Source organism: Brachyhypopomus gauderio, chromosome 4, assembly GCF_052324685.1.
Source record: "Brachyhypopomus gauderio isolate BG-103 chromosome 4, BGAUD_0.2, whole genome shotgun sequence".
In the NCBI taxonomy this organism is placed as follows: domain Eukaryota; kingdom Metazoa; phylum Chordata; class Actinopteri; order Gymnotiformes; family Hypopomidae; genus Brachyhypopomus; species Brachyhypopomus gauderio.
In genome coordinates, this window is record NC_135214.1 from 19,081,042 (window position 1) to 19,091,041 (window position 10,000).

At 41.8% G+C, this 10,000-nt stretch overlaps 2 protein-coding genes across 2 annotated transcripts in view; both read left to right on the forward strand.

The window, feature by feature from the left end:
• Positions 1–5,565, forward strand: part of fap (fibroblast activation protein, alpha) — a 9,789-nt gene extending 4,224 nt beyond the window's left edge. Inside the window, exons 12-26 of the mRNA XM_077002899.1 lie at positions 231–269; positions 418–516; positions 818–888; positions 984–1,037; positions 1,227–1,354; positions 1,576–1,626; positions 1,716–1,817; positions 1,897–1,966; positions 3,195–3,389; positions 3,899–3,953; positions 4,051–4,150; positions 4,338–4,396; positions 4,532–4,604; positions 4,901–4,974; positions 5,057–5,565. Of these exons, the coding sequence (XP_076859014.1) occupies positions 231–269; positions 418–516; positions 818–888; positions 984–1,037; positions 1,227–1,354; positions 1,576–1,626; positions 1,716–1,817; positions 1,897–1,966; positions 3,195–3,389; positions 3,899–3,953; positions 4,051–4,150; positions 4,338–4,396; positions 4,532–4,604; positions 4,901–4,974; positions 5,057–5,158 (1,272 nt within the window). The 3' untranslated portion in view covers positions 5,159–5,565. The remainder of the gene's footprint in view (positions 1–230; positions 270–417; positions 517–817; positions 889–983; positions 1,038–1,226; positions 1,355–1,575; positions 1,627–1,715; positions 1,818–1,896; positions 1,967–3,194; positions 3,390–3,898; positions 3,954–4,050; positions 4,151–4,337; positions 4,397–4,531; positions 4,605–4,900; positions 4,975–5,056) is intronic.
• Positions 5,566–6,715: 1,150 nt separating this feature from the next.
• On the forward strand, positions 6,716–8,126 carry gcgb (glucagon b). Its single transcript, XM_077001212.1, has 4 exons — positions 6,716–6,790; positions 6,916–7,017; positions 7,218–7,364; positions 7,788–8,126. Exons 2-4 carry the CDS (start codon positions 6,920–6,922, stop codon positions 7,906–7,908), a joined length of 366 nt encoding a protein of 121 aa, XP_076857327.1. The 5' UTR covers positions 6,716–6,790; positions 6,916–6,919; the 3' UTR covers positions 7,909–8,126.
• The last annotated feature ends 1,874 nt before the right edge of the window (positions 8,127–10,000 follow it).

A 10,000-nucleotide genomic window follows, 5' to 3' on the forward strand; every position in this document is an offset into this window, starting at 1 on the left:
TATAACAGTAAACAGTATATAGAACTGCTATATTGTTAAGCAGTATGTGAATAGCTCTGTTATAACAGTTAAACAGTATATAAAAACTGTGCTATATTGTTAAGCAGTATGTGAAAAGCTGTTATAACAGTTAAACAATATATGAATACCTCTGCTGTAACAGTATGTTCTCAATATGTTTAAAAAAATCTGTGCTTGGACTTCTGAAAATCTAGCATTTTCCCCCTTAGGCATTTGAAGAAAAAAGCCAAACGGGCTGGGTGGGTCGGGTGAGTTTATAACGATAAACCTTATAAACGTTGTGTATTCCAGTGATCCAGTTGCAGTGAACTCAATGGCATTTATCTAATGTTATTCCAGTGATCCAGTTACAGTGAACTCAATGGCATTCATCTAATGTCTCTCTGTGTTCCCCAGTACAATCCATTCCCTCCATTCTTTGCTGCAGACAACAGCAGTTTCTACATGGTGATGAGCAATGCGCAGGGATACAAACATCTCCACTATGTGAAGGATGTAAGTTGTCTCAAATGATTCACGTCTGCTCTGATCAAACTCTCTGATCAAGAGTTTGAATCTGTTTGTTAAGTAGTTTACACTGTATACCAGGAGATGTGCTGCAAAAATAAGAAAACGTTCTTTGAAGTGTAGGTAGAAGAAACAACACAAAGAGCAGGAGTCTTAAGTAGAAGCTTTAGTTCATTCTGGCCGGCAAAGATCTAGGACTCTTTTTGAGATATCCAAGAGTGGTGCAGAAGATCACATCATCCAATGTTCTTCACTCGAATGCTTCTGTCTTGTGTTTTGTCCTTTGTAGCGAAAAGCAGAACCAATAACCTCAGGAGCATGGGAGGTCATCTACATCTCTAAATTAACCAACCATGCCATGTAAGTGCCCATAACCAAAAAGAAACCTTGTTTTCCGTCAAAACCTGCCCATATGCCCATGTGACTTTCATTACCTTCTTATGCTGTCTCCATAGTTACTATGTGAGTAATGAGTACATGGCAAGGCCGGGGCAGAGAAACGTTTACAAGTGAGTGTCCCGTTCAGTGCCACCATGCTTCTTACACTACAAACTTAACCGGAGATGTGATCTTGCTACCTCACCCTGTCCAATGGGTTGAGCAGTTGTTGTATTGTATAAGTGATGTTCCTGTGATTGTTACCTTTGTTGCCATCACACTATGAAATACACACGACGTGTGTTCTGGTGTGTCACCAGGATAGCCTTCAGCAGTGGCGGTCGGACTGCCCCCGAATGCCTTACCTGCTCACTGTACGAGGACAGGTGTCAGGTCAACTCACCATACTTCAGCCGAAATGCCTCCTACTTCCGCATGGACTGCTACGGTTAGAACGTCCTCTCACACACACTGCCCCATCTGAACGGGGTGGACAAATAAGTTATCCTGATGCTAACTGCCGTATCCCTAGCTAGGCCTCCGTGCAGCTATTCCAACAGCCCAACCATGGCAGTTCCTCAGGTTATGTGAGGAACCTGTGCGTGAAATGTGTGTATAAAAGGATCAGTAATTACTCATACGCTTTTGTCTCGTGTGTTTTATCTGTAGGACCAGGACTGCCTATGTTTACACTTATGGATAACCGAAGATCTTGTAAAGGTTCGTTGGTTAGAATTCACACTTGGATAAAATGTTGAGTAGTTACACAGGCTTGTGAAGACATTACTTTTGCTTTCTTTCTTAATTAGAAATTAAGGTGCTTGAAGACAACAAAGAACTGGACCAAATTCTGAGGACAGAGTTGCAAATGCCAACAGTAAAGCACGCCACATTAAAATTAGAAGGCCGTGGTAAGAACACCACATTTGATTCACATGAACACATCAAGGAATGGATTATGTTCAAATAACAGCATGTTTTGTCCTACAGATTTCTGGTACCAGATGATGTTCCCACCCAATTTTGACACATCCAAAAAATATCCTCTGCTGATTCAAGTGTAAGTTCACTCATTAACATTTGCATGCCAATGTTCTTACTATGATTATACATCTACACCTTCTCATAGGAATGTTTAGCATTATCCTCATTATAAATAATTGTTTCCTACCTTCTCATTTTGACTATTTTTTGTTTTTATGGTGTGGGGCCCTGTTCCTGCTCAGTGTTGGGTGTGGGGCCCTGTTCCTGCACAGTGTTGGGTGTGGGGCCTTGTTCCTGCACAGTGTTGGGTGTGGGGCCCTGTTCCTGCACAGTGTTGGGTGTGGGGCCTTGTTCCTGCACAGTGTTGGGTGTGGGGCCTTGTTCCTGCACAGTGTTGGGTGTGGGGCCCTGTTCCTGCACAGTGTTGGGTGTGGGGCCTTGTTCCTGCACAGTGTTGGGTGTGGGGCCCTGTTCCTGCACAGTGTTGGGTGTGGGGCCTTGTTCCTGCTCAGTGTTGGGTGTGGGGCCCTGTTCCTGCACAGTGTTGGGTGTGGGGCCTTGTTCCTGCTCAGTGTTGGGTGTGGGGCCCTGTTCCTGCACAGTGTTGGGTGTGGGGCCCTGTTCCTGCACAGTGTTGGGTGTGGGGCCCTGTTCCTGCTCAGTGTTGGGTGTGGGGCCCTGTTCCTGCACAGTGTTGGGTGTGGGGCCTTGTTCCTGCACAGTGTTGGGTGTGGGGCCCTGTTCCTGCACAGTGTTGGGTGTGGGGCCTTGTTCCTGCACAGTGTTGGGTGTGGGGCCCTGTTCCTGCACAGTGTTGGGTGTGGGGCCTTGTTCCTGCTCAGTGTTGGGTGTGGGGCCCTGTTCCTGCACAGTGTTGGGTGTGGGGCCCTGTTCCTGCACAGTGTTGGGTGTGGGGCCTTGTTCCTGCTCAGTGTTGGGTGTGGGGCCCTGTTCCTGCACAGTGTTGGGTGTGGGGCCCTGTTCCTGCTCAGTGTTGAGTGTGGGGCCCTGTTCCTGCACAGTGACAGCATGTCATGTTTCTGGTTTTTGACTCAGTACCATGCTGAACTTTTTGCAAATCCAACTTTAATCAAACATTTAACTTATAATCGAACAAGACTCCAAGATATCAATAACCTCTCTGAAAGCACAAATGATCTTTGATGATCCAAGTCACAAAATCATGGATAAATACAGTTTATACTTTAGGAGTAAATTTTCAGTATTAATCAAGTTGAAGGAGAAAATCAGCGACTGGTCCAGCGCGCAGGTCAGCCTGGTGATGGACGTGTAATGTGTTGAAGGTATGCGGGTCCGGCGAGTCAGTACGTGGACTTCAGGTTCAGGCTGGAGTGGGCCACCTACCTGTGCAGCACGGAGAAGGTCGTCGTCGCCAGCCTGGACGGCAGAGGAAGTGGTTACCAAGGCGATGAGATGATGCACGCCATCTACGAGCGTCTGGGCACATATGAGGTGGAGGATCAGATCTCTGCTGTGAGGTGAGCAGCAGGGAGGAGATGTGTGCGCACCAGGCGCTCAAACCCATCTGTGACGCGGCAGGTGGCGTACGGGAGGATTCACGTTACGTAACACATGCACTCATGAAGGTTCGTCAGCAGGGGAGAGGTGGATGTGACAGGTGGATGTGCATACAGAGTCGTGTGTGTATGTATGTGTGTGTGTGTGTGTGTGTGTGTGTGTGTGTGTGTGTGTGTGTGTGTTGTATCTGTTCAAGGACGCACTTACTGTTTCAGCCCAGACATCATTAAAATTGTTGATTGGAATGACTGTGAACAGTTGAACCAATAGCTATGGTTTACTAAGCATACACACAGTCCAATGGGGCAGATGTTAAAGTCTTCAAAAACCAAATAAAATTTCTTTTAGAAAACAGATGTCTTTTAATGACTTTAATGGGTTTAATATGTGGAATCTGTTTTTCTTTGGCAACTCTTCCCTGCACTGTTGTCGCCTGGTTTCGAAAATGTTTTTTCCGTTCTGCCTGTAGGAAATTCATAGAAATGGGTTTCATAGACAAAGACAGAATAGGAATTTGGGGATGGGTAAGTTTACGTCTACAGAAAACCATTCTACTCTGTTCTGTTTATGAGTGTTGATGCACCGAATGTGATAGTGATGTGATGGTTGTTTGCCCTGTAGTCATACGGTGGCTATGTGACATCTATGGCACTTGGATCTGGAAGTGGCCTGTTCAAATGTGGAATTGCTGTAGCCCCTGTTTCCCAGTGGGAATATTATGGTATGTCTTATGTTTTGAGAGAAATGTAATGAATGGGTCAAAAAGAAATGTATTTCAGTAAGCCCACAGCAATTTTCTCACATGAGAATAAGATGTTTGTTCTTTGTAGCTGAGAGAAAAGAGAGAGATGTTACCACACTGAACACAAATGCAGTTTGGAAAAACCTTGACAGATGTTTCATTTTAGATGCTGTGTATACTGAGAGGTACATGCATCGGCCGGAGGAAAACCCAGATAGCTACAAAGTAAGAGCTGGGGATCATCTCACACCGCATCAATTCCCCGTGACAGAAATGACTTACATGGAGAACTTATGAGGTCCAAACTCAGCTAATGGACTTGTGTTTATCATTTACTCTTGTCCCATTCTGCTTTTGTAGAATTCTACTGTAACAGGAAGAGCGAAGAATTTTAAATCAGTCCAGTACCTGCTGGTCCATGGCACAGCAGATGGTAAGACCTGCTGGTGGGCTCAGATGAACCATGTTCAACATCAAACATCCATGGACAAACTTAAAGCCTCAAACAAGAATCACTTCAACCAACACTCCATTTTATTATCACGCCAGTGCTAAAATATAACAAGCTGACAGACCTATTATAAGCATTCGTTTTGTAAATTCAACTCTGGAACTGCTCCAGAAGATTCTGACTCTGGCTTTAAAGGTTGTGTCCTCTTTCAGACGCTACTTCTTTCCCTTTCTGATTGTTTCTACGCTTGACACCCTGTTTTGTTACACGACTTGCAGAAAACGTGCATTTCCAGCAAGCCGCCCAGATCTCCAAGGCCCTGGTGGAGGAGCAGGTGGACTTTGAGGCAATGGTGAGTGTTAACGTGGGCAATCGCAGCAGACGTCAGACCTTCAGCTCTGAGATCTGAATGTGTGTCTGTTTTGTCTTGGCAGTGGTACACGGACAAAGATCACCACCTGTCTGGCAAAGCTCGCTACCATCTCTACACACACCTCAGCCACTTCCTGCAGAAGTGCTTTTCAGAAAAGAAATAATCACAGTTAGTTGTAGGAAATCTGTAATTACATTGGGCCACTCTTGTACATAACTTACATAAAAAAAACCTAACAATTACAATATATATTGAATTTTGTTTATTCTTTTTGTACCCTTCTGATTTGAACTGTTATATTTTATCCTTTTGCTGTGTTGATCAAATGTGAGTGTCACCTGTGTTCAGGGTTTGCATGTTTCCTTGGGCTTGTTTTGTCATTCATATTTATAAACATCTGATAAAGTAAATGCGACATGAGTTATCTTTGTCGTATTTGTTCTTGCACTGAATTCAACACGATATAAGAAGACATCAGTATGAGGTTTCTGATCCATCTGTGATATTGTAATGCAAAGTGTAACTCGTGGTGTTTCGCTGCAAATATCCTAATAAAGTGAAGACAAACGATTTACAGTGATTTGTGGATTTGACTGCAAAGTTCCTGTATGATAGAGCCTATACTGCCCTCTGCTGGCTGAGCTGCAGCACACAGGACACAGGCTTGAGTGATTTGACTGTAAAAGGTAATGCAGCATGGTCTATTATGGTCCATGAAAACACTTTGTGAAGTCTCTCAAGGCTAAAAGCTCTTAGTAAAGTCAGATACAATAGATTAATAGACCAGCTACCAAGCTGTCACAGTATGTGTCCTAGTACACTCACTTTGAAAGAATAATTAATATATATGTTCCCATGTCATTCAACACGTTTCTGATTGAGCTCAGTTAAAAGATGACTGTTGATAAAGATCGTAGAAGTTAGACTAAAGGCAAACATGGTAGATTCAAATGGCCAATTTGAACTTAACCACATGAACTCAGATGGCCACTCATATCAAACATAATTGCAACAACCATTTAGAGAATACTTTGAATCAAATTTCCAGACAAACTACGTCAAGTTTGCAGTTAAACCTCAGGGGTAATAAGTGTCCTCCCTTGAAGACTTGCCTAACCCTGCATCCATATTAACGAACCACTAAAGATTTCAATCACTGTCCTCTAGAAACTGGACTGATTCCTGTTCGTATTTCATTCTTTCAGTCACTCAGCATCACTGACCCCAGTGCAAAGTTCCTTCCTGGAAACCTAAATGAATCATTGCATTTGTGGTGGTGTCATGTTTGGTCTCTGCTACCAAGTGACAGCTTTTTGGCTTTTTGTCTCACCTGGACAGCACAGCAACCTTTTAAATAAAGTCACAGGGCAAATATGTCCAGTGGAGTGAAACAGTACGTTTAGTGAGTCTTGACTAATGGATTGAAAGAAACACATCAGACAGTGTGTGTGTGCGTGCGTGCGTGCGTGTGCATGTACATGTGCGTGTTTGTGTGTGCGTGTGTGCGTGCGTGCGTGCGTGCGTGTGTGTGTGTGTGTGTGTGTGTGTGTGTGTGTGTGTGTGTGAGTGTGTGAATGTGGCGACTGTAGATGTCGTACGTGTGTGCAGTCGTGTGTGCAGTCGTGTGTGTGTGCGTGTGCAGTGTGTTACCCATCAATGGATAGGTTCCTCTATATAAGGCACCTTGAGCCAGATAGGCAGTGCGATAGGCAGCTAGGAGATCAGAAGTGTGTGGACAGCTCCATACTCTGTCACCCTCACGTCCTTTCTGATTACATTAGCAGTAAACTGACAGGTAAGCATTGTGTTAAGACTCAAATTAAGTAGTCACGGTGCTTGGTCTTTTCTTAATGTATTTAATGAGACACTGACAGTGGTTTACTTTAAGAACATGTGCAGTGTTTTGTGTGTCTCTTCCAGGAGAATGATGAAAGTCATCTGTTCTTTGGCTGCTCTTCTGCTCCTCGTGACTGTGCAGACAAGCTGGCTGTGTCACGCCCAGGAGTCAGATGAGAACTCCAGGTGAGACCAACGGCAGGTTCCTTATACTCTAACCAAAAGGAAACCTTTCTTCATCTTACAGAACTTCCAGGACATATCAACATACCTGCAAGGGATGATGGCTTTATTGCTTATGATCTTCGGATGATCTGTGTCGTTTATGTCTGCTTTTATTGATTTTGCTGGCTTTGAATAGCTGCTAAAGTTGCTTTTGATTCCAGCTTGATGTCAGAGGACATGCCTTTAACTGATCAAGCAAGCAGGAAGAGACACTCTGAAGGGACATTCTCGAACGATTACAGCAAATATCTGGAAACAAGAAGAGCCCAGGACTTCGTCCAGTGGCTGATGAACTCAAAAAGGAGTGGGTATGTTTTCACACTAGTAACAACTGCTACTAGTATGAAGGAAATGTTCAATGTTAAGCAAGTTAATGAAAGAAATATTAGATGCGAAAAATGTTTTTGTTTGCTTACTTTCATGATAAAGGAAACCAAATATTTTATGTGTTATTGCCTAAGATAACTTTAATTAATTTAATTGAAGTGATTTGCTTTTCAAAATATAATCTTAGTGTAGATACATTTCAAGTGTAGATACATTTCAATTATAAGCGATGTTTAAGTATAATAATGTTTTAAAATAACAATCTAGTTTATTATTATTATTCTTTTGAATAAATTTATTTGTTTTACAATGTTTCTACTTCCTTGTAGGAAAATGTATGGGGTTTTTTCTCAGCATTACTCTTTAATACTCTTTAATTCCCATAATACAATTGCTTCCATTAGTAGCCAAACAAGACGGCATGCAGACGGCACCTACACCAGCGATGTGAGCTCCTACCTGCAGGACCAGGCGGCCAAGGAGTTTGTGTCCTGGTTAAAAACAGGGAGAGGACGAAGAGAATAGGGACACAGACCACCTCCCACCTGACCTGCCATCATTTCATGTTTTATAAAAAAAAATAATTTAAAATGGTGTCATTTCCCTAAAACAAGCAAATAAATCTTTGCCAAAACGAATCACTGTGGTCTGACACTGGCCTGGGATCAGTGTGTGGGTATAGTGTGTGGACTGCTGCTTGAGTTTGTCTGACAGTCAAGAATATTGAGAATATTGGATTTGTACATTGGGATAGACCTAATTAATCTAGAATTATTAATATACTTTACATATATAATAAATATACATATTCTTCATGTAACCACCATACCACTGCATGATATGACATCTTAATGCCTAATCTAATTCTCTGGAGATTTAATCATCAACAGAGAATGTTAGTAAAATAAAAACTACAGTAGGCCTATATTTTAATACTGTAAAATACTGTAATACTGTAGTAATACTTTAATACTGTAGTACTGAAATTGTTACTCAAAGGCATGTCATCTGCCTTTTTAAATTCACTATTTCACAATTCTAAACTCAGACTAGCTTCTTTGTAAGTCCATAATCCGTAGTGTGTATCTCTCCGGTATCACTCTCAACCATGGACATAATTTTGATTTCAAAAGTGGGGGGGACATGGATTCGTCGCTATTTAAATATTTGGTTTTAACCGTAAAAACTGGGGGGACCAAAACCGGCTTTTGAAAAAGTGGGGGGGATATGTCCACCCCGTCCCCCCCCAAAATTACGTCTGTGCTCTCAACTAACGGCACGCCGTGTGCCCACCGTGTCCGACGCGACGGTGATGGCGTGGAGTTCTGAACGCGCGCCCGCTCCGTTCAGCACCGGTAGCACGAGAGCGAGAGCGAGAGCGTGAGCGCGGAGGGAGGGGTCTCGGGGAGCGAGCGTCTCTCCGAGCTGTCAGCCACACTGCACACCATCTGCTGGGAAGAAAACAAGGCAGCCCACTTGTTTGGCTTTTATGCTATTTATAATGTCCAAATCTCCAGTGGCGGTATGTGGAGACACTTATCCTCATGGCTGTAAAATAGACTACATCCGCTATAAATTACAACGTCTAATATTATACAATGACTCGATGAAGGAAAAATATAAAATGTATGCATATTGCATAAAAGCATAAAGCAAAATTACATACATTTCCATGTTAACCTATATGATTAACAATTATTTTTTTAAATAATTTTGTAACTGTGATAGCTGTTGTATATATGAAGGCTATGTCTGTGGTCACCTGTACCCACAAACTGACCAATTGAAATGTATACACCAGCATTTTGGTGTTTGGGGAGACCCTCTCATTCTGATTCTGATTACTCATAGATCATTTGAACATAGCAAAGATGTTTATGTCATATTACATACAAACCTAAATTAGTCTACATGATGTTTTTCGAGTGTAAGAAACTCAAATCTAAAAGCCATTATTCTATAAAGACCACCAGAGCACTTTTTATGTGTGTAAATTATAGAATGACTATATATGTCTGTATGTGTATGTGTGCGTGTGTTTGTGTGTATGTACTCTAATTTTATGCCATAGTCTTAAGAATCAAAATGAAAAGTGCTTAATATAAAAATAAAAGGTCTTGATGAACCCTCCATTTACGTTATGAAGTATATACTTCACACTATTCATTTATCCTAGAATAGACTAATATAGATGATTTTAGACTGTTATAGTACTGCTTTACCTTGTAGCAGGAGTTCATTTTTACACTAATTCAAACTTCTCATATATCCATGCAAAGCTCTCAAAAATAATACAATATAATAATAATAATAATAATACGAGAAATAATTTGACTATAAAGATGAAAGTGTCCAATATATATTTATTATAATTTATTTATTTATGCACATGAACTAAACAGCAACATGAAATGAGGCTGTACACTGAATTCAAGCCATACCTACATTTGCATAAATTAATGTGATTGGATGGAGGAAGTAACTGTTCTACACTTACTGTCCTTTAAATATCGGTAGTGTAACATTTTATAACATGACTCGTGATCAGAACAAGACAACCCATGTCAACAGCACATCATCTAATAAAGTACAAATTATACTAGTTACTTTTAGGGGA

What these genes read in the sequence shown, in the direction of transcription:
- gcgb (XM_077001212.1), top strand. Translation starts at nt 6,920, where the DNA reads ATGATGAAAGTCATCTGTTCTTTGGCTGCTCTTCTGCTCCTCGTGACT. An exon ending in GAGTCAGATGAGAACTCCAG is followed by an intron (nt 7,018 to 7,217) that starts GTGAGACCAACG and finishes TTTTGATTCCAG; the next exon opens with CTTGATGTCAGAGGACATGC. An exon ending in ATGAACTCAAAAAGGAGTGG is followed by an intron (nt 7,365 to 7,787) that starts GTATGTTTTCAC and finishes TGCTTCCATTAG; the next exon opens with TAGCCAAACAAGACGGCATG.